This window comes from Melanerpes formicivorus, unplaced genomic scaffold (assembly GCF_026170545.1).
Source record: "Melanerpes formicivorus ecotype bairdi unplaced genomic scaffold, bMelFor1.0.p_v2 SCAF_12, whole genome shotgun sequence".
Taxonomy (NCBI): domain Eukaryota; kingdom Metazoa; phylum Chordata; class Aves; order Piciformes; family Picidae; genus Melanerpes; species Melanerpes formicivorus.
Window position 1 is genome coordinate 38,128 of NW_027142364.1, and position 26,864 is coordinate 64,991.

At 54.3% G+C, this 26,864-nt stretch overlaps 1 protein-coding gene across 1 annotated transcript; it reads right to left on the bottom strand.

Moving 5' to 3' along the window:
- Positions 1-171: 171 nt before the first annotated feature.
- Positions 172-26,672, bottom strand: LOC137444319 (lysosomal amino acid transporter 1 homolog). Its single transcript, XM_068144851.1, is given in 10 exon segments — positions 172-6,217; positions 10,727-10,912; positions 11,764-11,859; positions 14,026-14,150; positions 16,697-16,787; positions 18,722-18,851; positions 22,287-22,522; positions 22,525-22,634; positions 23,526-23,646; positions 26,416-26,672. Coding segments are annotated over 8 exon segments (1,071 nt in total). The 5' UTR covers positions 22,627-22,634; positions 23,526-23,646; positions 26,416-26,672; the 3' UTR covers positions 172-6,112.
- Positions 26,673-26,864: the final 192 nt, after the last annotated feature.

Consider the following 26,864-nt stretch of genomic DNA (forward strand, 5'->3'; position numbering starts at 1 on the left):
TCCACCCCTTTCTCCCTCCCTCCACCCATCCATCCTTCCCTCCCTCCCTCCCTCCTTGTCCAAGGCTCCCTTTGCTGTCTGAGCCATCAGAGCCAATCTGAAGCCCAGCAGCTTGAGCTGTTCCTCTGCCTTAAGGATGCCCTTGTCAGAAGACATCAACAGCAACCACCACAACCAAAATCCTTCTGTCTGAGGTTCTCATCACCCTCAACATTTATTGGCTTTCTGACAGCTCTTTTACATAAAGATTAAATGCTCCAGAGCCTCTCCTCAGTGTGCCACCCCAAATCACATCAGCAGGCAGCTCACCACTCCCTGCCTCCCCATCGCATGCCTGTGGTTCTGAAGGGAAAATACTGCATCAAGAAGGCTTCAAATGAAACCTGTGCCCAGCTCTGTGCTTGGGGCACCTTCACACAGCAGTGGGAGTCAGGGGGCTTGGGTTTGATTTGTTGTTGGCTCCATCAGGGGCCAGGGCAGAGCTCAAATGATTTGTCTGCCATGGGGAGGGAGATGGAGCTGAGAGCTGCTGGCAGGGGGAAGTTGGAGCCATCTGGAAGGGGTATGATAACCTGTGCCAAACTGAATGCTGCTTGTCCACAGCAACTGGGGTTGGCATCAGAGACCTGGAGATCTTGGTGCAGGGCAGATCCCCCTTCTGAATCCTTTCAGATCATCTCATACCTAAAGTGAGCCTCAACTGATGTGGTGGAGAATCATAGAAGGGCTTGGCTTGGAAGGAATCTCAAAGCTCATCCAGCTCCAATGCCCTGCCATGGGCAGGGACACCTCCCACCAGCACAGGCTGCTCAGGGCCTCAGCCAGCCTGGCCCTGAACACCTCCAGGCAGGAGGCAGCCACAGCCTCCCTGGGCAGCCTGTGCCAGAGTCTCCCAATCCTCACTCTCAACAATGTCTTCCTCATCTCCAGTCTCAGTCTCTCCTCTCCCAGCTCAAAGCCATTGTTCCTCATCCTGGCACTCCCAGCCCTGTCCAAAGTCCCTCCTCAGCTCTCCTGGAGCCCCTTCAGGTGCTGAAAAGCTGCTCTAAGGTCTCCCCTGGAACACCTCTCTAAGATCATTGAGTCCAAGCATCAACCCAACACCACCATGGCCACTAAGCCATGTCCTCAAGTGCCTTCTTTAACTTAAGGCTGCTGGAGCCCTGGAGCAGGCTGCCCAGAGAGGTGGTGGAGTCTCCATCTCTGCTGACACTCAAAATCCACCTGGAGGTGCTCCTGTGTGACCTTCTCAAGGTGACCCTGCCTTGGCAGGGAGGTTGGACTGGATGATCTCCAGAGGTCTCTTCCAACCCCTACCATTCTGTGACTCTGATCTGGAGCTCAGCCTGAGCCTTCCTTTGGCATTTAGGCCAAAAGAGGTGAAAACCCCCCACTTTGCAGTTCATCATGCCCAGCCTGTGTGGCAAAGGTAGAGAAGTCCTGCACAGAGGCTTGGGCACACTCAGAGGATGAAGAGCTGCCAAAAAGCAAAGCAAAGGAGCAGATGAGAGGCTGATTTGTTCTGGATTTACACTCTGAGGTCAGCCAGGAGGCTTGGTGGGGATGGTCTGCAGGGGCAGGGTTGGGGGATGGAAGCTCTCAGGTCTTCAGGAGGTTTGGGGCTTCACAGCTCAGCAGCAATGGAACAGCAACTGCTCCATCTGGTGGGAATGACTCTGCCTGGGTTGGGACTAGGGGCTTGTGGCTTTGCCCTGCAGAGCAGGGGTCGCTGCCCTGGGCAGGCCTGGCACATCCTGGAGGCTCTGCCACTGCCCATTTGAGGACTCAGGGCCCCGGGGCTGATGCACAGAGGAAGGATGAGGGCAATGGATGCCTTGTAAAAGGGAAGCAGAGCACCAAGGAGCAACAGAGGAAGAGGCATTCCACCGACATTGCCATGGAGGAAGAGCCCTCACTTCACACAGGACACTGAGGGCTGGAGCAGGGACAGAGAAGGGCAACAGAGCTGGGGAAGGGTCTGGAGAACAGGGCTGGGGAGGAGCAGCTGAGGGAGCTGGGGGTGTTCAGCCTGGAGGAGAGGAGGCTGAGGGAGACCTCATTGCTCTCTGCAGCTCCCTGAGAGGAGGCTGCAGCCAGGGGGGGCTTGGGCTCTGCTCCCAAGGAACAAATGATAGAATAAGAGGAAATGGCCTCAAGTTGCCCCAGGGGAGGTTCAGGTTGGCCATGAGGAACAATTTCTGCCCCAGAAGGGTTGTCAAGGGCTGGCCCAGGCTGCCCAGGGCAGTGGTGGAATCTCCAGAAGCTGTGGAGATGTGGTGCTGAGGGCCATGGCTCAGTGGTGAGCTGGCAGCGCTGGGCTAAGGCTTGGACTCAATGACCCTCAAGGTCTCTTCCAACCAGAAGGATTCTGTGATTCTCTGAGGCTACAGAAGGGACCACAACACCCAGCTCCAGGGCCCCACTGGGGTAGGGGCTTGCAGACTGTGGCAAGCCCAGTCCTGAGAACATTATTGGGGTGGAAGCAGGGGTGGGTGAGGTCAGCTGGAGAGGCTCCAACAGCAGGAGGCCATTTCTCATAGAACCACAGAAACATTCAGGTTGGCAGAGACCCTCAGGAGCACCAAGTCCAACCCAGAACCCTACTCTGCAAGGTTCACCCCTAAACCATAGCCCCAAGCACCACATCCAAACCACTCATGGGGCTTTGGGCACAGCTCTGAACACTTCCCCTCCTCTCCCACCCAATGGTGGTGTGTGCTGAAAACCTTGGGGGAGGACCTTTGGTGGCTTCCACGAGCTGCTAGCTGCTGAGGAGCAGAGGGAAGAGGAGGTTGGAGCAGCCCACAGTGGAAGCTTCCAGCCAGAAGGAACCAACTTTCCTTTCCTTCAAACTCAGAACACATTTGGGGTTTGGTTTGTCAGTGACAATATGCATGGATTGAACAAGAAAAAACCCAACCCACTAACTTCCAACTCCAAGAGACAGCCACAAGTGGTGAACTGAGGACAGATGAATGTTTCCCCACCCCCAGTGAAACAAGAGCTCAAAGCTCCTCCCCACGTCATGGCCAGGGCTGGAAGAACCTTCTGCAGATGATGAACTCCTCCATGGCCTCAATGAGTTGATTAATTTGCTCCAAAATAAAGGCCTGCAGCCCTTTCAGATGTTTCCTTTCCTTAATGAGATTGCCATGATAGTTATGACAACAAAATGAGCAGACAATGCTGCTAATCGTGGATTACAAGCAGCAGGAGGGAAGAATTAGCAGCAGAAAGAGAGGAGATTAAGACACTTTGGCCTCCCCCCACCCCAACCCCCCAAAGCTGTCAGAGAAGCTGGAGTCCCCTGCCTGAGATGAGCAAGGAGGTGCTCAGGAGCTCAGATTCAAGCACAGGCTCTTGCTGCAGCCTGTGCCTGGCTCTTCTAACACACAGCAGCAACCCCAAAATAGGCCCAGGAAAGCATCCCAAAATAGGAGCGCAAGGAGCAGGCAAAGAGGACATCAGCCTGGAAGGACAAATTCCACCTGCATTGTGAAGCAGAAACTCAAGGTTCCAGCCCTCCAGCACCCTCACACCAAACAACTTTCTCCTCCTGCTCACATGGAGCCTCCTGGGTGCCACTTCGTGTCCCTTGGCCTGTCCCTGGGCACCACTGAGCAGAGCCTGGCCCCAGCCTCTTGCCCCCCAGCCTTTAGCTCCCCTCTGGGGCTGCTCTTCTGCAGGCTCTCAGCCCCAGGGCTCTCAGCCTTTGCTCCCCACAGAGCTGCTCCAGGCCCCTCAGCAGCTCTGCAGCCTCCCCTGGACTCTCTCCAGCAGGTCTCTGTCTCTCTCGAACTGGGGAGCCCACACCTGGACACTGGCATGGATTTATCCATCTATAGCACCTTGTGTCACTAGCACTTATCCACTGCTTCACAGTCACTCATCCCTTGACAATTCATAAAATCACTGAGTTGGAAAAGCCCTCCAAGACCATCCAGCCCAACCTGGCCTTCAACACCTCCAGGCAGGAGGCTTCCACCACCTCCCTGGGCAACCTGTGCCAGGCTCTCACCACCCTCATGGACAACAACTTCTTCCTCACAGCCAATCTCAATCTCCCCACTTCTAGTTTTGCCCCATCCTCCCAGTCCTATCCCTCCCTGACACCCTCAAAAGTCCCTCCCCAGCTTTCTTGGAGCCCCCTGCAGATCCTGGAAGGCCACAATGAGGTCTCCTGGGAGCCTTCTCCTCTCCAGCCTGCACAACCCCAACTCTCTCAGTCTGTCCTCACAGCAGAGCAGCTCCAGCCCTCTGCTCATCCTCTTCATGGCCCTTCTCTGGACACCTTCCAGCACCTCCAGATCCTTCCTGGCACAGAGGCTCCAGAACTGGACCCAGAGCTCCAGGAGGGGTCTGAGCAGAGTGGAGCAGAGGGGAGAATCACCTCCCTGGCCCTGCTGGCTCTGCTTCTCTTGAACATTTTATTACAGGTTTCCCCCCCAACAGAGGATTGCCAAGAAAATCCACAACTGCAAGGTGCAGGCTCCAGAACTTTCCCCCCTCCTTCCCCCTCCCTTCTTTTTCTTTTCTTCACTTGGCTAGACCAGAAGCTTGCAAAAAAAATGGATGTTGGACCAGAAGCCTTTTCTAGGGGAGATGATGACATGGAGCAGCTCTAATCCCTGGAACACACAAATATTGATGTCTAAATGCTTAAAAAGAATCCTCTGCAATGAGGCTGCTGCCAGCTTACAGCAGGCTTCTGCTTCTGCATCAATAATGGATCCTGAGTGATTTCATTACAGGATGTTTGGGGGTTTGGGGTTTTTGTTGTTGTTGTTGTTTTCTTCTGCTGCCAACAAAATTGAGTAGGACTGAGAAAAAATAAAACCAACAACCCACAGAAAGGTCAACTCTTACCACACAGAGCAAGTGGAGTGAGCAGTTTGGGACTCCAGGCTGGGGTTGGGGCACAAGGAGAAGCTGATCCCTTGGTTTGGAAGCAGTCACACTGTGCAGAAGCTGTATAGGCCCATCTGTAACCAAACAGCCATCCCATAACCACCCCCTGATGGCAAACAGCTCAGTCACTGTGACTTCCATATGCAGAGAATCCCTGACTGGTGTGGGTTGGAAGGGATCTTACAAATCATTCAGTTCCAGAGCCTCTGTTATGGGCAGGGACACCTCTCACCAGCCCAGGCTGCTCTCAGCCTTACCCAGCCTGGCTTTGGACACCTGCAGGCTTGGAGCCTCAAAAACTTCTCTGGGCAACCTGTGCCAATGTCTCACCACCCTCATGGGGAAGAATTTCCTCCTCATGTCTCATCTCAATCCAGTTTGAAGCTACCATCCCTCAAGCTGTCCCTCCATGCCTTGGTCAAAAGTCGCTCTCCAGCTCTCCTGTAGCCCCCTTCAAATCCTGGAAGGATGCTCTAAGGTCTTCCTGGAGCCTTCTCTTCTCCAGGATGAACAACCCCAACTCTCTCAGCCTGGCCTCACATTGCAGAGAAACAGCTCAAAACCAGAGAGGATGAAGGCAAACACACACCAGGAAACCAAATGGTGTCTGCCTCCAAGCTCATCCAGTCCAACCTTCGACCCAACCCCACCATGGACACTAAACCATCTCCCCAGGTGCCATGGCCACAGGTTTCTGGAACCCCTCCAGGGCTGGGGACTCCACCACCTCCCTGGGCAGCCTCTGCCAGTCCCTGACCACTCTGGCAGCAAAGAAACTGTTCCCAGTCTCCAACTTAACCCTCCCCTGGCTCAACCTGAGGCCATTTCTTCTCATTCTGTCACCTGAGACCAGGGAGCATAGCCCAACCCCCACCTGGCTGCAGCCCCCTCTCAGGGAGCTGCAGAGAGCAATGAGGTCTCCCTCAGTCTCCTCTTCCTCCAGGCTGGACACCCCCAGCTCCCTCAGCTGCTCCTCCCCAGGACCCCCCAACTCCAGGCACAGCAAGGATGAAATGCAGTGTGATTGGCCTCTCCTTTGCATTAAGATCAATTAGTGACAACATCAATGAGTAAGGAGTCAGTTGGTCTCCTAAAATAAAAGAAAGAAATTAAAAATGGAAGTTTAACTCTTTGCTGAAGTCATCCAAGAGGGAAATCCAAGAGGGAAATCCAATGGAGCCAAGAGGAGGCACCCAGCCTGCCTCTAAGCAGCCTCCTCGGTCACCAGCAAGGGCTCCACCTCCAGTGCCAGCAGAGCGGGCTGTGCCTCCTCCTTGTGCTGATGGTAGAGGATGAACTGCAGAGTCACCTGTCCCTGTGGGTAAGGAAGTCATCAACTGGCACCAGAGAGGGAGGCTCTGCAGCAGCTGCTTCCAACCCCAGCAGCCCCAAGCCATGAACTGAGTCAGGCCTGGCACAGGCTCTGCACGCCGCAGCCTGCAGAGGAAAGCTTAGACCTTGCTGTGGCTAATCCCTGTGCTGGCCTGGAAGCATTATCCATGGACTTCAGCCCAGCTGTGGAATTCCTTCCATTAGCACAGAGCCTTTCCCAGCCCTGACTTCATGCTTGCTTCCAGCACTTCCCAGCACAAATCTTTGATCACATTTTAGTTGCAGTGTGCTATAAAAGGCAACAGGCAGGGAGCAAAAAATATCTCACTCAGGACTTGAGGTCCTCTTGGTTTCAGGGCTCAAAGACACTGGGAGATATCTTTTATTCCCTCATCTTTCTGCTTGCAAGAGACACCTCCCAGCTAGACTCAGCTGCTCAAGGTCTCATCCAACCTGGCCCTGAACACCCCCAGGCAGGAGGCAGCCACAGCCTCCCTGGGCAGCCTGTGACAGAGCCTCAGCTCCCTCCTGCTGAACAACTTCTTCCTCAGCTCCACTCTAACCCTGCTCTGCCTCAGCTCTAAACCATTTCCCCTGGGCCTGTCTCAGACCCCCTCAGCAAAAGTCTCTCTGCAGCCTTCCTGCAGGATCCCTTCAGGTCCTGGCAGGCAGCTCTGAGGTGCCCCTGGAGCCTTCTCCTCTGCAGGCTGCACAGCCCCAGCTCCCTCAGCCTGTGCTCACAGCAGAGCTGCTCCAGCCCTGGGAGCATCTCTGTGGCCTCCTCTGGACGCTCCCCAGCAGCTCTGTGTCCTTCTCCTGCTGGGGACAGCAGAGCTGGAGGCAGGGTTGGAGGGGAGGTCTCAGCAGAGCAGAGGCAAGGGGCAGGATCCCCTCCTGCCCTTTTCCCACATAAACTAATTTGCTTCTCAAGGCTGAATTTCTGGGGGGGTTGTGTGTGTGTGCAACTTAAGGTGGAAGTGGAGACAAGTGGAGTGTAAGGCTAAAGAGGAGACAACCAAAGTGATGGCTGAGGGTGAAGCTCATGCCAGGCACTGAGGCAGTGGATCCAAAGTGTTTCACTGAACAGCTTAATGACAAAAGTGAAAGAGGTTTGGGAGAGGAGTTGGGGGGGAGGTCCAGAGAGGAGGAGGGGAGGGTTCAGAGGGAGAGGAGGGGGGAGAGGGTCCTGAGGAAGAGGAGAGGGGGATTCAGAGCTGGCGGGGGGGGGGGGGGGGTCTACAGGGAGAGAAGGGAGTCTTTAGAGGGGAAGAAGAGAGGGAGGGCAGGGAGTTGTTCTAGGTGTGCAGAGAAGTTGGCTGCTGGGCTGGCACAGGCCCTGGCTTGCCTCTCAGGTCAGGTTTGCAGTGGTTGCAGGCTGCAATTAAAACATCAGAGCCTGGTGTTTTGTAGGGGAAGATAATGGACTGCCAGAGTCTGCCCTGCAAGTCACAACAGGTGGAAGAGAAGAGCCTGTGCACAACAGCCTGGCTCTGGCTGAGGCTTGCTGGGAACAAGCCGGCTCCACTTAATGAGCAGGAGGAGGGGTGGAGGATTCCAGCACTGCTGCTCTTGACAATAGGGACACAAAGGTTGGTGAAAGGCTTTGTCTGAGCTCAGCACAGAACCAGCTGCTTGCTTCTGGTGGGAACAGGGTGAAAGAAGAAGGCTGACAGGCAAGTTCTTCAGCACTCAGAAACTTTGGGATGGTGGCTGCTGCCTGGAGGCTGAGGGCAGAGCTGCTCAGCAACTGATTTTCAAGCAGGCAGTTTTGCATCCGTGGCTGCAAGGACCACAGCAGTGCTGGGAGGGGATGGAGCACCTCTGCTGTGGGGCCAGGCTGGGAGGGTTGGGGTTGTGCAGCCTGGGGAAGAGAAGGCTCCAGGGAGACCTTCTGGTGGCCTTGCAGTGCTTCAAGGGCTGAGCAGAAAGCTGGGGACACACTTGTGAGCAGGGTCTGTTGGGACAGGCCAAGGGGGGATGGTTTGAACTGAGAGAGGGAGACTCAGCATGGAGAGAAGGGAGAAATGTTTGACACAGGCTGGTGAGAGCCTGGCCCAGGTTGCTCAGAGAGGTAGGAGCTGCCCCATGGCTTGAACCATTGCAGGTCAGGTTGTCTGGGGCTGTGAGCAGCCTGTTCTAGCTGCAGATGTCCCTGCAGGCTGCAGGAGGGTTGGACTGGCTGACCCTGGAGGGTCCCTTCCCACCCAAACCATTCTGTGATTCTGAGTGAGACATTAAGTAGCTGTGCACTACTAAGGTCCACCCCAGCAGACAAACCTGGACTGAACACCTCTGGCTACCAGGGTGCCATCTCAGGCCCCATTAAACCCTAAGCTGTGTGGCTCCCTGAGAAACTCCAACCACTTCCCACCGAGAAGCAGCAGCTGGAGAAGAAAACCCTGCCCAGTTTGTACCTCCAACGAGCACTGCTATGAAACTCCTCTGACAAGGAGAAGGACAACTCACACTTTCCAGACAACTGGACACCTCCTGCTGGATCACAGGATGCACCAGGTTGGAAGGAACCCTCAAAGCTCATCTTGTCCAACCCCCCCTGCAGTCAGCAGGGACCCCTCCAACTAGAGCAGGCTGCACAGGGCCACATTAAGTTTGACCCTGAATGTCTGGAGGGATGAAGCCTTCACCACCTTTCTGGGCAACCTGGTGTAGTATTGCACCATACAACTGGCTTCCTGGGCAGCCAAGTGACTTCAGCTGCAGACACCAAGCACACAGGATGACCAAGTTATCTTCTCCAAGCAAGCCAAGACGACCCCAGTGTGATCCTGTGCTGAGTAATGCTGGAACTGCTCTTCCAGCCATGATCAGGAGCCCAATTGTGCCTAAACCTCGTCAAAACCAGCCCTGCCAGATGAAGGCAAAAGAAGCCTGAAGAGGACACAGTTAGGTGAACTCTCAGTCCTGGCTTGGAGCTGGAGAAATGAGAGTTTACTTTGCACCTGCTGGCACTATCAAGTACCAGGTCTGCTAGAACGAGGCAATTGGTGCAGCTGCTCCTCAGAGCAGAGGCTGGGACACAAATGATGCACTGTGAAACATCTCCCTCTTGGGAATGATCACTTTGGGGTTAACTCCTCTGATTTCCACAGCCCAGGTGATCCTGCTCTTCATATTCTGCTCTGCTAGGACATACCAGTTTGCTTGCTGTGTCTTCTGCTGCTGCTTGGCAAGAGACAGTACTGAAGCTTGCTCTCTCTCTCCAAGCCCTGACTTCCTTTACCTTTAGGGCTTCTCAAAGCAGGAGGTCTGCTTTTGTCTCCTCTTGATTACAACTGCTCCATGCATTTTCAGCTCACAGTAGATTCCTGCCTAGATTCCTGCAAGCTCCTCAACCTGATTTGGAAGCATCTGTTCTCAATAGAATTTGAACTGGAGGACTGTGAGCAAGATTGGATTCAGGCTCCAATCAAGCCAGGAACCCAGAAATGAAAGTCATGTGCACCCTGGCTCTGCAGTCCCAGGGCAGGGCTGCTTGTGGCCAGTATGAGAAGTTCCTTTTTCAGAGCACACCATAAGAAAGGGCAGCTGCAGGGATGGAGGTAATGTCCTGAAAGGGTCCTCAAGATCAGATTCTCAGGGAGGGTTTGGGGTACATAAATGCTGTTTGGTTTCTCTTTCCAGCTTGGTGGGGGGCTGGAAGGGGAAGGAGGAATCACTGCTTTGCTGATGGAGCACTCACCCCAGCTCTGAAGCCCTCCAGCCTGCTTAAGCCAGAGAAAACTGCAAGGGTCTCATGAAAGAGAAAAAGCTACAAACCTACCACTTTCACCCAAAGAGGCCAGGAGCCACAGCCTGCTCTGAGTGCAGCACTGGAGTGCTGTGATCCCACTGTGCAGAACGTGGGGCTGCAAACCCACAGCTCCCCAGGAGGCTCCTCTGAAAGGCAGAGTAATTGAAGAGTCCAGCCAAAGGCCAGGATGGGCCAGCACATCCCTGCTCTAATTGCAGTGCCTTAGCAAATCACTTTAATCAGACAGACAGGGCCTAGGGGTGCCTGGGAATCAGAGCTTCTGGAAGGGGTCCAGGTAAACCTGGTAAAGGACTTCCTTTTAATATGGAAAGGATTAGCACAAGATGCTTCAGCCTGGGCCTGAAGTCACTCTGCATTTGATCACAAGCTCATAGAGCTAAGGACTGAGCTGGCTGCAGACACAACCTTCCCTTTCTTACTTGAGGGGGGGAAAAAACCCCACCAAAAAGGCAGAAACTGTCCTCCTTCTACTCTGCTAAGTGGAGAGGCAAGAGGTGTGACTACAAATCCATAGGGAGCAGCAAAGCCCAGCAGCACCACGTTGCTGGCACCAGGCTTTTGCCTCAAGCACTTCATTTCCTGATCTCCAAATGCAGCCATGGGCCTTGATGATTTCTGAGGTCATTTCCAACCTATGCAAAAGCCTGATGGATTTGATTTCTGATCTATTCACTCCCAAACCCACCCTGAGAATCTCCACCAGGAAAAGGATACAAAAACATCCAGAAACAGAACCCCAAAGCTCCCAATGAGCCAGGGAAGGTGGTGGAGGAAGTAGAGGGCTTGGAAGGATTTGGTAGCTGGCATCTTCAGGACAAGGCTCAGTCCATAGGTACAGTTCCCCATCATGGCTAGGGCAAAGAGCAGGTAAGAGGTGCCTGCTGTGGATCTTCTTTGGAACTGAAAAGAGAAGTTTTCACACACACAACAAAAGGTTAAAATGTGTTAAAAAATAATCTATAGTACAGGCTGGGAGGGGATCTGCTGGAGAGCAGCCCTGGGGAGAGGGTCCTGGGAGTGCTGGTGGACAACAAGTTCTGCATGGGACAGCAATGTGCCCTGGGGGCCAAGAAGGCCAATGGGGTCCTGGGGTGCATTAAGAAGAGTGTGTCCAGCAGAGCCAGGGAGGTTCTCCTCCCCCTCTACTCTGCCCTGCTGAGACCTCAGCTTGAGTACTGTGCTCAGTTCTGGGCTCCCAGCTCAAGAGGGACAGGGATCTGCTGGAGAGGGTCCAGCATAGGGCCATGAGGATGATTAGGGGATTGGAGCACTGCCTGGTGAGGAGAGGCTGAGGGACCTGGGGCTGTTTAGTCTGGAGAAAAGAAGACTGAGAGGGGATTTAAACAATGTCTATCAATATCTGAGGGCTGGGGGTCAGGAAGGAGGGGACAGGCTCTGCTCAGCTGCACCCTAGCATAGGACAAGGAGCATTGGATGTAAGCTGCAGCACAGGAGGTTCCACCTCAACATGAAGAGGAACTTCTTCACTGTGAGGCTCACAGAGCACTGGAGCAGGCTGCCCAGAGAGGTTGTGGAGTCTCCTTCTCTGGAGCTTTTCCAGCCCTGTCTGTCTGTGTTCCTGTGTGACCTGAGTTGGATTCTCTGCTCCTGCTCTGGCAGGGGGGGTTGGACTGGATGATCTCTTCGGGTCCCTTCCAACCCCTGCCATCCCGTGAGCCTGTGAGGGAGAGGGTATGCTGTGATTCAATTTGGTGAAGCCCACAAGGACACTCAGCCAAAAAGCTACTCACATTTTTATAGAGCTGAGGAAATCGACTTCCCAGGTAGAAGACACAGGAGATGTAGCCACAAATGAAGCCTGACATCTCAATCATATCAAGAGAGCTCTGAGAAGGGAAGAGGAGAGACACACCAAAAAAAGGCAGAGGTAGATGGATTTGGGCAAGAAATATATCTGCAAGCATTTCAGAGGATTCAGCTGAGAGTCCAGTGGCTGATTCTTTTTCTGGGCAGAACTCCTTTTCAAGGCAGTCCACTGCTGCTCTTCAAATGAGCAGAGAGAAGGCTGAGCAGAGGGTTTCATCCTCCCCTCGCACACAATGCGCTCTGCTGCGTCATAGCCGGGGCTGAGATCAAAAGCGGTGCCGGGCTCCAGCACCCCACACTGCTCTCAATCCTGGCCTCCTGCTCCAAAAAAAACACACCCACCCACCCTCAACAAACCCCAGCCTGCCCACAATAACTCAAACCAAACCTGAGGACCGCAAGCCAGGGCCACTGAACAAACCCCAATCAGCCCGGCCGGCGAAGAGCAGCAAGAGCAGGAACAACAACAACAACAACAGAGTGTTTTCTTCTCTTGCCTGCTTCAAGTTTCCTCACCCTGGCTGTGTGGTGAAACAATCAAGCTGCTCCCCTGCTGGGTGATGCTGCCTGCCTCACGATTGTTCGAGTGGCATTAGCGTGGAGGCCATCAGCTTGCTGGAAGAGCTTGTGAACCTGCCCGCCGAACCCGCGGCGGCAGCAGCAGCAGCAGCAGCAGCAGCAGGCTCGATTGTCGTCCTCCACTTTGATTGCCTGCTCTCCCGGCTCGGCGGGAGACGTTTCACGCCAGCACAAGCGCCTTGCCTCACACGGCAGCACGGCCCCGAGGACCCACGGGGACACAAGGAGCCCCGGAGCACAGCAATTCACTGACAGGAGCGCTTTTAGCCCCTTTTGTATGCTGTTATTTTGGGGTGGATGGTCCACAGTTAGAACATCCCCAGAGTGCCACATTGTGTGTTAAAAACATCCTCCCACTGCCTTACAAACCATCTCCCCCCAGTGCCTTCCAAGCCATCTCCCTAATGCCTTCCAAGCCATCTCCCTACTGCCTTCCAAGCCATCTCTCCAACACCTTCCAAGCCATCTCTCCAACTGCCTTCCAAACCATCTCCCTAATGCCTTCCAAGCCATCCACCAACTGCCTTCCAAACCATCTCCCCACTGCCTTCCAAGCCATCTCCCTACTGCCTTCCAAGCCATCTCTCCAACACCGTCCAAGCCATCTCTCCAACTGCCTTCCAAACCATCTCCCTAATGCCTTCCAAGCCATCCACCAACTGCCTTCCAAACCATCTCCCCACTGCCTTCCAAACCATCTCCCTACTGCCTTCCAAGCCATCCACCAACTGCCTTCCAAACCATCTCCCCACTGCCTTCCAAACCATCTCCCTAATGCCTTCCAAGCCATCCACCAACTGCCTTCCAAGCCATCTCCCTACTGCCTTCCAAGCCATCTCTCCAACACCGTCCAAGCCATCCCCCAACTGCCTTCCAAACCATCTCCCTAATGCCTTCCAAGCCATCCCCCCACTGCCTTCCAAGCCATCCCCCCACTGCCTTCCAAGCCACCCCCCCCAACACCTTCCAAGCCATCCCCCCACTGCCTTCCAAGCCACCCCCCCCAACACCTTCCAAGCCATCCCCCTAATGCCTTCCAAGCCTTTCCCCCCAACACCTTCCAAGCCATCCCCCCACTGCCTTCCAAGCCATCCCCCCCAACACCTTCCAAGCCATTCCCCCCAACTGCCTTCCAAGCCATTTTCCCTAATGCCTTCCAAGCCATCTTCCCCCAACTGCCTTCCAAGCCATCCCCCCCACTACCTTCCAAGCCATCCCCCTAATGCCTTCCAAACCATCCCCCCCACTACCTTCCAAGCCATCCCCCTAAAGCCTTCCAAGCTTTTCCCCCCAACACCTTCCAAACCATCTCTCCCCACTGCCTTCCAAGCCATCCACCCAACACCTTCCAAGCCATCTCCCTAATGCCTTCCAAGCCATTCCCCCCAGTGCCTTCCAAGCCACACCCCCAACACATTCCAAGTCATTCCCTCAACACCTTCCAAGCCATCCCCCCAACATATTCCAAGCCATCCCCCCAACACCTTCCAAGCCATGCCCCCAACACCTTCCAAGCCATCCCCCCAACTGCCTTTTAAAGCTCAGAGGACTATTGCAGCCACTTCTGAGTGGGATTCAGTGCAGGAGTAGCACAGGGAAGGACTTACATTACTCCTTTTGCTCACTGTGCTCTGCCCTTGGCTCCTCACTAGCAACTGGGAGAGTAAAACTGCACAGAGTGCTCCACACACCACGACCCAGGTCACACAGAGGCTCTTCAGGCTTTTGCTGCCTAGGATGAGATACAAACAAACCAGCTGAAAAGCCAACATCTGCTGCTGATTTGAGGTGGCTCTTAGTGTGCAGTGTAGATGCAAAGGTCTCATTTCATCTCTCTCTCCCTTGGCAGTGATGTGAGCCTGCCTCTCCTGGGCTCTGTGGCCATCCCCAGCTCACTTGAAGGGGTGCAACAAGTGAGGGTAGCAGTGCAGGAGCAGGACAAGAGGGAACAGCCTCCAGGTGCACCAGGGGAGGTTTAGGTTGGATATCAGAAGGAACTTCTCCACTGAGAGGGTTCTCAAACACCGGGACAGGCTGCCCAGGGAGGTGGTTGGATGCCAGTGCTTGGAGGTGTTTAAAAGCTGCAGAGATGTGGTGCTGAGGGCTATGGTTTGGCACCACCCTTGGTAGGGTTAGAGGAGGCTGGACCTGATGACCTCAAAGGTCTTTTCCAACCAAAATGATTCGGTGGTTTTAAGCCCTGGAATTCTTTTGGGTGGAAAAGACCTTTATGAGTCCTTCCTTGACCTTCCCTGAGCCAAATGTCCTCCAGAAGAGCAGTCAGAGAATGGCTGCACATGGAAAGGGCTTTCCCAACCCAGACCACCCTATGCCTCTGTGATTTCTTTCCAGCCACAGCCAGCACTCCTCCCTCTCCTCCTTCCCCACCCAGGCAGCTGGAGCAAGCCCTGGCAGTGACCACGTCCCCCAGGCTGGTTTTGCTCCCAGGAGCAGGCAGCAGGGAAGGGAATCTCTTCAGCACTGCCCTATCTCCAGCTCTGTTATCAGCTCCAGATTGGATGAATCTGCTTCACCCCTACTGAGGCTGCTGGGCAGGCATCTGGTTTGCTTCAGCTTTGTGTTACCTCTGCTGGACCATGGATTCTTTTGATACTCTGCTCTTTTTTTCTCCTCCCCTGCCTTAGATGGATGAGTTAATGTTTTTTATTTGATGCAACATGAACAGAGCTCTCTGTCTTCCATTTCAGTAGTCCATTGCCAGGCTGAAGTCTGCAACCACTGCCAGGACTTTGTGAAACACAGCTCCAGTTAATCTAATTCCCCTTAAATCTGTTTTTCTTAGACTCTGGCCTACTGAAACAAAACACAGGAAGATGTCAAGATGCTTTAAGCTCTGAGCAAAGAGAGCCCTGCTCTAATCAAGATGGAGGAAACTAACTTGAACCACACAAGAAATGAATCCTAGAATGCCAGGTTGGAAGGGACCTCAAGGGTTTAGATGGCTGTAAGGAGATAGTGAAACCATGGAGGAAGTTAAACTGTGGAACCACATTCCACAGACCTATTTTGATGTCAATATAAGCTGATAGCATTACAGGGGAAATGCTTACAGACACTCCATCAGGACAAATTACAGATGCTGAGTGACAGGGCAAGGGGGGGGTGGCTTCCTACTGGAGGAAGCTGCATTGACATTGGGCATTAAGAAGAGATTCTTCCCCTGGAGGGTGCTGAGGCACTGGAACAGGTTGCCCTGAGAAGCTGTGGAGGCTTCAAGGCTGGCAGTGTTGAAAGCCAGGCTGGATGAGGCTGGTGGGAGGTGTCCCTGCCCATGGCAGGGGGTTGGAACTGGAGGATCTTTAAGGTCCCTTCCAACCTGAGGAGCAAGGGAGAAGGAGGGAGGAGCAAGGGAGAAGGAGGGAGGAGCAAGGGAGAAGGAGGGAGGAGAAAGGGAGAAGGAGGGAGGAGAAAGGGAGAAGGAGGGAGGAGAAGGAGCAGCAAGGGAGAAGGAGGGAGGAGGAGAAGCAGCAAGGGGGAAGGAAGGAGGAGGAGGAGCAAGGGGGGAAGAGAGAGGAGGAGCAAGGGGGGGAAGAGAGAGGAGGAGGAGCAGCAAGGGAGAAGGAGGGAGGAGCAGCAAAGAAGAAGGAGGGAGGAGCAGTAAGGGAGAAGGAGGGAGGAGGAGAAGCAGCAAGGGGGAAGGAAGGAGGAGGAGGAGAAAGGGGGAAGGAGGGAGGAGAAAGGGAGGAGGGAGGAGCAGCAAAGGAGAAGGAGGGAGGAGCGGCAAGGGAGAAGGAGGGAGGAGCAGTAGGGGAGAAGGAGGGAGGAGGAGAAGCAGCAAGGGGGAAGGAAGGAGGAGGAGGAGAAAGGGGGAAGGAGGGAGGAGAAGCAAGGGAGAAGGAGGGAGGAGGAGGAGCAAGGGGGAAGGAGGGAGGAGGAGGAGCAGCAAGGGAGAAGGAGGGAGGAGCAGCAAGGGAGAAGGAGGGAGGAGCAGCAAGGGAGAAAGAGGGAGAAGGAGAAGCAGCAAGGGGGAAGGAAGGAGGAGGAGGAGCAAGGGGGAAGGAGGAAGGAGGAGGAGCAGCAAGGGAGAAGGAGGGAGGAGCAGCAAGGGGGAAGGAGGGAGGAGGAGGAGCAAGGGGGAAGGAGGAGGGGGCAGGGCTTTCACAAGAAAGCTAGGAGCACCAGGCTGAAGAGCTTCAGGCAGAATTGGTGCTCTCTGTTTTTGAACCCTCTGAAAAACTGTCTTTAAATGGCACAGAAAACAGCCGAGTGCAGAGTGCTGCATTTCATGGCCAGCATCTCAACAGCTGCAAACCTTACATCTCCTCATCTCCTGGTTCTTCAGCTTGTAGTAGACAAACTGGGAAATCATGATGATGTCCATGTTGACATAAAAAACAGCAGTGACCATCTGAAAGAGAAGGGAGTTTGCTTGCTCAGGATGAAAGGAGGTGAGAACAGAACCCCAGAATCCCAGAATCCCTTCGCTGCAAGGAAATTTTGCTTCCTAATCATAACCTGAGTGAGAAAGAGCAAAGCACCAGCCCAGAACAAGGCAGGACACTGCAAGTGAGCAAAGCACAAACCTCATCCAACAAGGGCTTGCTGACACAGGAGCAAGAGTTGAGCCTTCTCCAGGCTGCACAGCACAAATCCCTCCCTGGATAGATCATAGAATCACAGAACTGTCAGGCTTGGAAGGGAGCTCAAGGCTCAGCCAGTCCCAACCCCCCTGCCATGGGCAGGGACACCTCACACCACAGCAGGTTGCTCACAGCCACAGCCAGCCTGGCTGCAAACACCTCCAGGCAGGAGGCTTCCACCACCTCCCTGGGCAACCTGTGCCAGGCTCTCACCACCCTCATGGGCAACAACTTCTTCCTCACATCCAATCTCATTCTCCCCACTTCTAGTTTTGCTCCATCCCCCCCAATCCTATCCCTCCTTGACACCCTCAAAAGTCCCTCCCCAGCTTTCTTGGAGCCCCCTTCAGATCACCCAGTCCAAGCCCCTGCTCCACCAGGGCACCCACAGCAGCTTGCCCAGCAGCACAGTGCCCAGGGGGGGTTGGAAGCTCTCCACACCAGGAGACTCCACAACCTCTCTGGGCAGCCTGCTCCAGGCCTCCAGCACCCTCACACCAAACAACTTTCTCCTCCTGCTCACATGCAACCTCCTGGCTGCCACTTTGTGCCCCTTGGCCTGTCCCTGGGCACCACTGAGCAGAGCCTGGCCCCAGCCTCTTGCGCCCCAGCCTTTAGCTCTTGCTGAGCATTGCTCAGATCCCCTCTCAAGCTGCTGGCCCAAAGGTCCTTGACTCCCAGCCATTCTCTATTTAAGCAACATTTGGGTGAGAGAGAGAAACAAAACCCTGGCCCTTTGGACTCTCTTCTCTCTCTTGCATTTTATTTTGCAATGATTTTTTCAAACAACATTCACAAATAAGTGCAGTATTTTGGGATTTCCATCCTCTGGGTCTGCAGGGAGTACCTTGCCACATGTGAAGCAGGAGACCTGAAATGTATTCTGCTTAACAAATGAACATATTAAAGTTCCTAGGAGTCCTGGTGGCCAGCAGGATGGCCAGGAGCCAGCAATGTGCCCTGGTGGCCAAGAAGGCCAAGGGCATCCTGGGGGGGCATCAGAAGGGCTGTGGTCTGTAGGTCAGAGAGGTTCTCCTGCCCCTCTGCTCTGTCCTGCTGAGGCCACAGCTGGAATCTTGTGTCCAGCTCTGGGCCCCTCAGCTCAAGAAGGAGCTCAGGGAAGTGCTTGTGAGAGTCCATCCCAGAGGCACAGAGCTGCTGCAGGCAGTGGAACATCTCCTGGGAGGCCAGGCTGAGGCAGCTGGGGCTTGGAGCTGGGAGCAGAGGAGCCTGAGAGCTGCCCTCATTGCTGGGGATAAAGATGTGCAGGGCTGGAGCCAGGCTCTGCTCAGGGATGCTCAAGGACAGCACAAGGGGCACTGAGGGCAAGCTGGACCAAAGGAGGTGTCAGAGGAGGGAAAACTTTGTCCCTGTGAGGGTGGCACAGCCTGGAGCAGGCTCCAGAGAGGTTATGGAGTCTGCTCTGGAGCCTTTCCAACGCCCCCTGGATGTGTTCTGGGTGTCCCTGCTCTGGCAGGGGGATTGGAGTAGATGATCTTTAGAGGTCCCTTCCAGCCCCTAATGCTCTGTGATTCTATAACAGTATCAGAGTAAAATCTTGGGGAACTTCTGGCTTATTTTATAGCTAGCAGATTCCACCCCCCCTGCCCCCCTCCCAGTCTATACTTCCCTGTGCAATATTAACTCCTCAAAGGTGGCTAGAACAGGATAAATCCCAGAGAAAGGCAGATGGCTCAGTTACCTGAATTGGCAGTTGATTGGTTAAATAGCAGCCCACAAAATTGGTCAGGTCTCCAGCCACCCAGCACAGCAGAAAGCCCAGGGACAGCGCCTGGTCCACCCTGCCAGTGCGCCAGGAGACCAGGATCTGCCTGGGAGAAAGTCCAGCAGCAGAAGCACAGCATCAGGAACAAAACAGGAGAGAGGAGGAAGAAAGGAAGAAAGGAAAAGAGGAACAGCAGAAGGAAAAAGGGGACAAAAGAGAAGGAAATAAAAAGAAGGAAAAGGGGAAAGAGGAAGGGAAAGGGATAAAAAGATGGGAAAGGGGAATAAAAGAAGGAAAAGGGGGAAAAAGAAGGGAAAGGGGAAAAGAGAAGGGAAAGGGGGAAAAGAAGGGAAAGGGGAAAAGGAAGGGAAAGGGGGAAAAGAAGGGAAAGGGGGGAAAAAAGAAGGGAAAGGGCAAAAATGGAAGGAAAAGGGAAAAAAGAAGGGAAAGGGGGAAAAAAGAAGGGAAAGGGGGAAAAAAGAAGGGAAAGGGGGAAAAAAGAAGGGAAAGGGGGAAAAAAGAAGGGAAAGGGGGAAAAAAGAAGGGAAAGGGAAAAAAGAAGGGAAAGGGGGAAAAAAGAAGGAAAAGGGGGGGAAAAAGAAGGAAAAGGGGGGAAAAAGAAGGAAAGGGGGGGAAAAAGAAGGAAAAGGGGGGAAAAAGAAGGGAAAGGGGGAAAAAGAAGGGAAAAGGGGAAAAAAGAAGGGAAAGGGCAAAAATGGAAGGAAAAGGGAAAAAAGAAGGGAAAGGGGGAAAAAAGAAGGGAAAGGGGGGAAAAAGAAGGGAAAGGGGGAAAAAAGAAGGGAAAGGGGGAAAAAAGAAGGGAAAGGGGGGAAAAAGAAGGAAAGGGGGGGAAAAAGAAGGAAAAGGGGGGAAAAAGAAGGAAAAGGGGGGAAAAAGAAGGAAAAGGGGGGAAAAAGAAGGAAAGGGGGGGAAAAAGAAGGAAAAGGGGGGAAAAAGAAGGAAAAGGGGGGAAAAAGAAGGAAAAGGGGGGAAAAAGAAGGGAAAGGGGGAAAAAGAAGGGAAAAGGGGAAAAAAGAAGGGAAAGGGCAAAAATGGAAGGAAAAGGGAAAAAAGAAGGGAAAGGGGGAAAAAAGAAGGGAAAGGGGAAAAAGAAGGGAAAGGGAAAAAAGAAGGGAAAGGGGAAAAAGAAGGGAAAGGGGAAAAAGAAGGGAAAGGGAAAAAAGAAGGGAAAGGGAAAAAGGAAGGGAAAGGGGGGAAGAAAGGAAAAGGGGGGAAAAGAAGGAAAAGGGGAAAAAGAAGGAAAAGGGAAAAGGAAGGAAAAGGGAAGAAGAAGGAAAAGGGAAGAAGAAGGAAAAGGGAAGAAGAAGGAAAAGGGAAAAAAGAAGGGAAAAAGGAACAAAGAAGGAAAGGGGAAAAGGAGGAAAAGGGAAAAAAGAAAGAAAAGGGAAAACAAAGAAGGGAAAGAAAAGATGGAAAAGAGACAAAAAAGAAGGGAAAGAGGAAAAAAGAAGGAAAAGGAAAGAAAAAAGGAAGGAAAAGAGGGGGAAAAAAAAGAAGAAAAAGAGGGGGAAAAAAAAAAAGAAATAAAATTAAAAAGGAAAAAAAAAGAAAAAGTAGGAAAAAACCCAACCCCAACCCCCAAGAGTTTCCCAAGCTCAGAAGTGCATTTCTCAAAAGTCAAGGCAGATTAAAACTCTGAGCACAAGAGACCTCTCCTGGCAGGACTCCACTTCCCTTTAGAAGGAGTGGGGACTCCTACAGCTCCCCAGGTCTTACTCTGAGGGAACAAAAGGCTTCAGTCACAACCTGGTTGCTGCTTGCAAGGCTCCTTTTGTGTGGCCAGCACTCAAAGAGCATTTTCTGGACAGCCTTAAAGCAATTCAGATTAATGTGCTGGTGGATTCCAGCCCCTACAACACTGAAATCTGACCAAGCACCCTTACTGGGTTCCTGTTGCTTGGGTCATGCTTGGACTTGATGATCTTGAAGGTCTTCTCCAACCTTGATGATTGAACATAGAAATATAGTGAAGCAGTAACACCTCCTGAGCTGGCAGCTACTGAGGTGGACAACAGCTACTTAAATTCCCAGGGGAGACTCCGAAGCAACCCCAAACAGGACTCCATCAGACAGATCCTGAGCAACCCCAGAGACCTGTCAGGCTTGGAAGGGACCCCAAGGATCCTGAACACCTCCCAGGGATGGGGACTCCACCACCTCCCTGGGCAGCCTGTGCCAACCCCTAAGGAGATGCTCAAACCCTTCAGCATGTTCTGGTGTCCATATCATCAAATGCTTCTTTCCAGCAGCTCCCTTGATGCTCTGAGCTGTAGGCATCAGTGGTGGCTTTTGGTCTCAATTATCACAGAATAGTCAGGGCTGGAAGGGACCTCAAGGATCAGCCAGTCCCATGCCCCCTGCCATGGCCAGGGACACCTCACACCACAGCAGGTTGCTCACAGCCACAGCCAGCCTGGCTGCAAACACCTCCAGGCAGGAGGCTTCCACCACCTCCCTGGGCAACCTGTGCCAGGCTCTCACCACCCTCCTGGGGAACAACTTCTTCCTCACATCCATGGCAGGGGCTTGGAACTGGATGATCCTTGAGGTCCCTTCCAACCCTAACAATTCTATGATTTTGCCCCAGATCATGCACCCAAGGGCAGCTGTAGCCTCTGCTAAGTGCCACAAGGATGATCCAAGGGCTGGAGCATCCACAGCCTCCCTGGGCCACCTGTCCCAGTGTCCCCACAACCTCCCTGGCAAGAATTTCTTCCTCATCTCCAGTCCTTCCACATCCCAGGGTGGGGGAGACAAAGGAGCAGAGGTGATTTGTTCTCATTTGCTCTAAGTGGCAGAGATTAGTGTCAAGGCAGTACAACACAGCACTCCATCAAGCTCATTTGTCAACCACCAAATATTTTGTGTGCAAACATGACCACCACTGCTGCTTCCCTGGGCACACTCTGTGTCTGCATCACGCAGAGAGGGAAATGTATCCAAGAGGAAGTCATTTCTAGATAAATAAAACCCAAGACAAGGCAGCTTTTGGGAAAGGCTCCAGGCAAAAGCTCACTGACTGAATCTGAGGGCTGCTTGGAATCACAGAATAGTCAGGGCTGGAAGGGACCTCAAGGCTCAGCCAGTTCCAACCCCCCTGCCATGGGCAGGGACACCTCACACCACAGCAGGTTGCTCACAGCCACCTCCAGCCTGGCTGCAAACACCTCCAGGCAGGAGGCTTCCACCACCTCCCTGGGCAGCCTGTGCCAGGCTCTCACCACCCTCAAGGGGAACAACTTTTTCACATCCAATCTCAATCTCCCCACTTCTACTTTTGCTCCACCCCCCCCAGTCCTATCCCTCCTTGACACCCTCAGAAGTCCCTCCCCAGCTTTCTTGGAGCCCCCTGCAGATCCTGGAAGGCCACAATGAGGTCTCCTGGGAGCTTTCTCCTCTCCAGACTGCACAACCCCAACTCCCTCATCCTGCCCTCATAGCAGAGCAGCTCCAGCCCTCTGCTCCTCCTCGTGGCCCTGCTCTGGACACCTTCCAGCACATCTTAAGGCTTTCAACTTACGGGAGAGCAGCAAAGAGAAAGCAGACAATGGAGGTCAGCCCCATGACAACACTCCAGTACTCCCAGGCTGTCTCCACGCATTCCTCCAGGAGATGCCACATCCAGGGGGTTCCATTTAGGCACAATCCCCTCTTCTCCACTGGGGAGCTGTGGAAAGGCTGTGCAGCCAGCTGGGAAGCCACCATTGCTGCAGGTTTCACTTTCCAAAGTTGATTCCTGCCTCCATCTCTGCCCCCTGTGCAAATCCACAAATCCTCCTCAGCGAGGCTGGAACATCCCTCCGTGAGAAGCCCTCTGCATCCAGAGGGATGCTGCAGCTCACAGCTCTTCCCAGTCCCATGCAGCAACCTGCCAAATCCAAAAGAAACAAATGCAAGAGTCCCTGTGAAATTAGACATTGCCAGCACAATCCCTGCTCAGATTTCTGCCTTACAGAAGGGAAGCTTCCAACAAGGCAAAAATACTTGGTGGGCCCTGGCGCTCATCAGCTCTTCCCAAACATCCTCCCCCTCTGCTCTGCTCTGCTCTGCCCTGGAGAGGTCAGGTCTGGACTAGTGGGTCCAGTTTGGGGCTCCCCAGTTCAAGGGAGACAGGGACTTGCTGGAGAGGGGCTACAGAGATGCTGAGGGGACTGAAACATCTCTGTTGAGGAGAGAATTTGGGCTGCTTGGTGTGGGAGAAAGCAGCCTGAGGGGGATCTCATCAATGCTGAGCCAGCTGGGATGGAAAGAAGAACTATGCCATGGGACAGAGACACAAACCCACGTGGAACCCAAGCCTTGATGGCAAGGATAGCACCACTGGCACCACTGATGCTGGGGGCAGGCACTGGGCAAGTCCCAGACTGCACTCAGCAGCAGATGGGAACCAGATTCAGGAGCTGGGTTCTGGAACTGGATTCAGGAGCACAGGAACTGGGATGGAAAGCAGAAGGGACAGAGACCTCCTGGATACACCAGGAGGGAAGAAGAGGCTGGACCCTGGGGATGCCTCAGCTTGCTCCTGAAGATGCCTTCCATCCCAGCTGGCTTAGTTTCTTTCCCACCCTATCAGCCTCTCTCCCTTTTCCCTTTCTCTTCCTTTTGGGAAGGCAGAGGGGGCTCATGGAGAGCCTCATCTGTCTGGTGGCCCTAACCCTGCTCACACCCTCATGAAGCATCAAACCACTCTGAAATCTTGATTGAGCTGCCAGCAAGTTTGTTTTGATAGAGTGTGACTCACTGTGAAGTTAAGACTCACTTTGCTCCTCCTCAGGAAACTGCTTTCTCCTCCTGAGACTCGAGGGTTCTGTGGTGCTAAAAGCTGGAAGGAGTTTCCTGCAGAGCCTGGCTGCTTCTCAAGAGAGCTCTCAGCACTGCACCTAACCCAATTCAAGGAGAAGAAAATCAACAGCAAGAAGACCATGAGGATTCACCTGAGTCTGGGGAAGCTGGCACACTTGGTAGCCAGCTTTCAGAGTAAGTTGTGGGTAGAGTTTCCAGTGAGCTTCCCAGGGTTGGCATTTCAGGGCTGAGAGGGTTGGGTGTGTTTTAGCCACCCAGTGAAAAGGGAGAAGCAGCAAATCACACCCCTAGAATCATGGAATCAACAAGGTCGGAGAAGACCTCAAAGATCATCAAGCCCAGGATCTAGGCAGGAAATTTCCACCATTCCTGACCACTTTGGACAGAAACCCTTACACAGGTCGTTAAGCTTCAGCCCCACAAAATGCCCACCTCAAGGCCAGGAAGAGATTTCAGACTTCAAAGGAAACAGATGCAGGTGGGATTTTAAGCCACCAGTGAAGCTTCAGTTTAATGTGGTACCCAAAACCCACATCTGAGTACCCCAGCTGCAGCTGGACTCCAGCATGAAGGAGTTGTTCTCTTATGATAGAATGGCTCAGGTTGGAAAGGACCTCAGAGATCATCTACTCCAACCCCGCCCCCGCCATGGGGAGGCTCTGCCCTTCCAGCTGCTCTCAACATCCAGGCTGCTGCGTGCTGCTGCATGTCAGACGAGGAGAACGTGGCCTAAAGATGCCAGATATGTGTGGCTGGCAGATTTGCAAGCAGCTAAGAACAGCTTGGAATCCAAAAAGGCTGTTGGGTCTGAGCAGTGTTCACACTTTAATTACTCTTGGGGGAAAAGCAGAGCTAAGCTATGGAGTAATTCAGGGCTGCTGCAAACACTTCTCTGCGTCAACCATCCTCATTTTAGCTCCAGCTGCTCTCGAAGCACACTTCTACACCCTCCTGATGGTGCACACTACCTCTTCATGGAATCATAGAATGGCAGAGGCTAGAAGGGCCCTCTGGAGATCACCCAGTCCAAGCCCCTGCTCCAGCAGGGCACCCACAGCAGCTTGCCCAGCAGCACAGTGCCCAGGGGGGGTTGGAAGCTCTCCACACCAGGAGACTCCACAACCTCTCTGGGCAGCCTGCTCCAGCCCTCCAGCAGCCTCACACCAAACAACTTTCTCCTCCTGCTCACATGGAACCTCCTGGGTTCCAGTTTGTGCCCAGTGTCCCTTGTGCTGTCCCTGGGCACCACTGAGCAGAGTCTGGCCCCAGCCTCTTGCCCCCCATCCTTTAGGTCCTGCTGAGCAACGCTCAGATCCCCTCTCAAGCTGCTGACCCAAAGGTCCTTGGCTCCCAGACATTCTCTATTTAAGCAACATTTGTGTGAGAGAGAGGAAAACAAAACCCTGCCCCTTTGGACTCTCTTCTCTCTCACCAAACAAGTTTCTCCTCCTGTTCAGATGGAACCTCCTGGCCTCCAGATTGTGCCCATTGCCCCTTGTCCTGTCCCTAGGCACCACTGAAAAGAGCCTGGCCCCTTCTTCTTGACACCCACCCTTCAGATATTTATAGACACTAATAAGATCCCCTCTGGGGCTGCTCTGCTCCAGGTGACACAGCCCCAGGGCTCTCAACCTTGCCTCATCAGTTCCAAACCCTTCATCATCCTCCAGTGGACTCTCTCCAGTAGTTCCCTGTCCCGATGGAGCTGGGGAGTCCTGAACTGCACACAATACTCCAGATGTGGCCTCCCCAGGGCAGGGCAGAGCAGAGGGGGAGGAGAATCTCTTCAGAGGGGTTAAAACATGATCACTGAATCACAGAAACATTCAGGCTGCAAAAGACCCTCAGGAAACGATGATAAAGGATGGTAAAGCACAACCAGATTTTACCTAGGAACCAAGCCCAGCTCTCAGAGAACACTTCCACCTCAGCTTAGACGTATTCAAAACAAAACAAAACAAAACACAAACCCAACAGCCCAGAGGAGCTGCCTTTCTTCAGGGCAATCCACAGACACCAGAGCCCTAGAGCCCTGGGCAGCAGCAGCAGCATCCCCTTGGGGGAGGTGACCGAAGGGGCAGCAGCAGCATCCCTTGGGGGGAGGTGGCTGCAGGAGGCAGCAGCAGCAGCATCCCCTGGGGGGAGGTGGCTGCAGGAGGCAGCAGCAGCAGCATCCCCTGGGGGGAGGTGGCTGCAGGAGGCAGCAGCAGCAGCATCCCCTGGGGGGAGGTGGCTGCAGGGGCAGCAGCAGCATCCCCTGGGGGGAGGTGGCTGCAGGAGGCAGCAGCAGCAGCATCCCCTGGGGGGAGGTGGCTGCAGGAGGCAGCAGCAGCAGCATCCCCTGGGGGGAGGTGGCTGCAGGAGGCAGCAGCAGCAGCATCCCCTGGGGGGAGGTGGCTGCAGGAGGCAGCAGCAGCAGCATCCCCTGGGGGGAGGTGGCTGCAGGAGGCAGCAGCAGCAGCATCCCCTGGGGGGAGGTGGCTGCAGGGGCAGCAGCAGCATCCCCTGGGGGGAGGTGGCTGCAGGAGGCAGCAGCATCAGCATCCCCTGGGGGGAGGTGGCTGCAGGAGGCAGCAGCTGCTCCTGGCCTCCTGCAGAGTCCTGGTGCCCCACGGGGCTGGTTCCCCCCACATCCCAGACGCTGCCAGCATTCGGTCCTCAGAGGGAAAGGGGAACGGGGCCGGCAACGCTCAAGGAATAGTAATTAATAAGGGCTGTAAGAAGCGGCGGCGGCTCTCTGGCTCCACGCACATGGCAGGAAGGAAGGAAGGGATCCGGCCCCAGGGAGCCCCGGGCGGGCCGCCTGGGGAAGGGCGGACACACACCCGAGCGGGGCAGGCACCGACCTGGCGAGAGCGGCTGCTGCTGCTGCTGTTGTTGCTGCTGCCGCTGCGCTGCTCCGGGGATCCGGCCGGGCGCGCCCGGCGCCGCTCACCTCCCGCCGCCGCCGCCGCCGCTACCGGAGCGCGCTTTGTCCTCCTGGAAGATGCTGCGGACAAGGACGGGGTTACGATCCCGCAGCCCCTATGCCGGTGGCTGCTCGGGAGGGAGACAAGGAAGGAGCAGGCCGAGGAGCGAGCCGAGCCGAGCCGAGCCGGGCCGAGCTCCTGCCCACCGCCGCTGCCGCCGCCGCTGCCCCTCCTCCTGCCCCCGCCGCCGCCATTAGCGGCCGCAGCGGCGGGGGCCGAGCGCCCTCTGCGGGCAGGCGGCGGTGCGAGCAGGCTGGCGGCTGGCGGAGTTGCAGAGGCAGGTGGGAGATGTCCCCCCCTGGAATCCACGTACAAGGAGGCAGAAT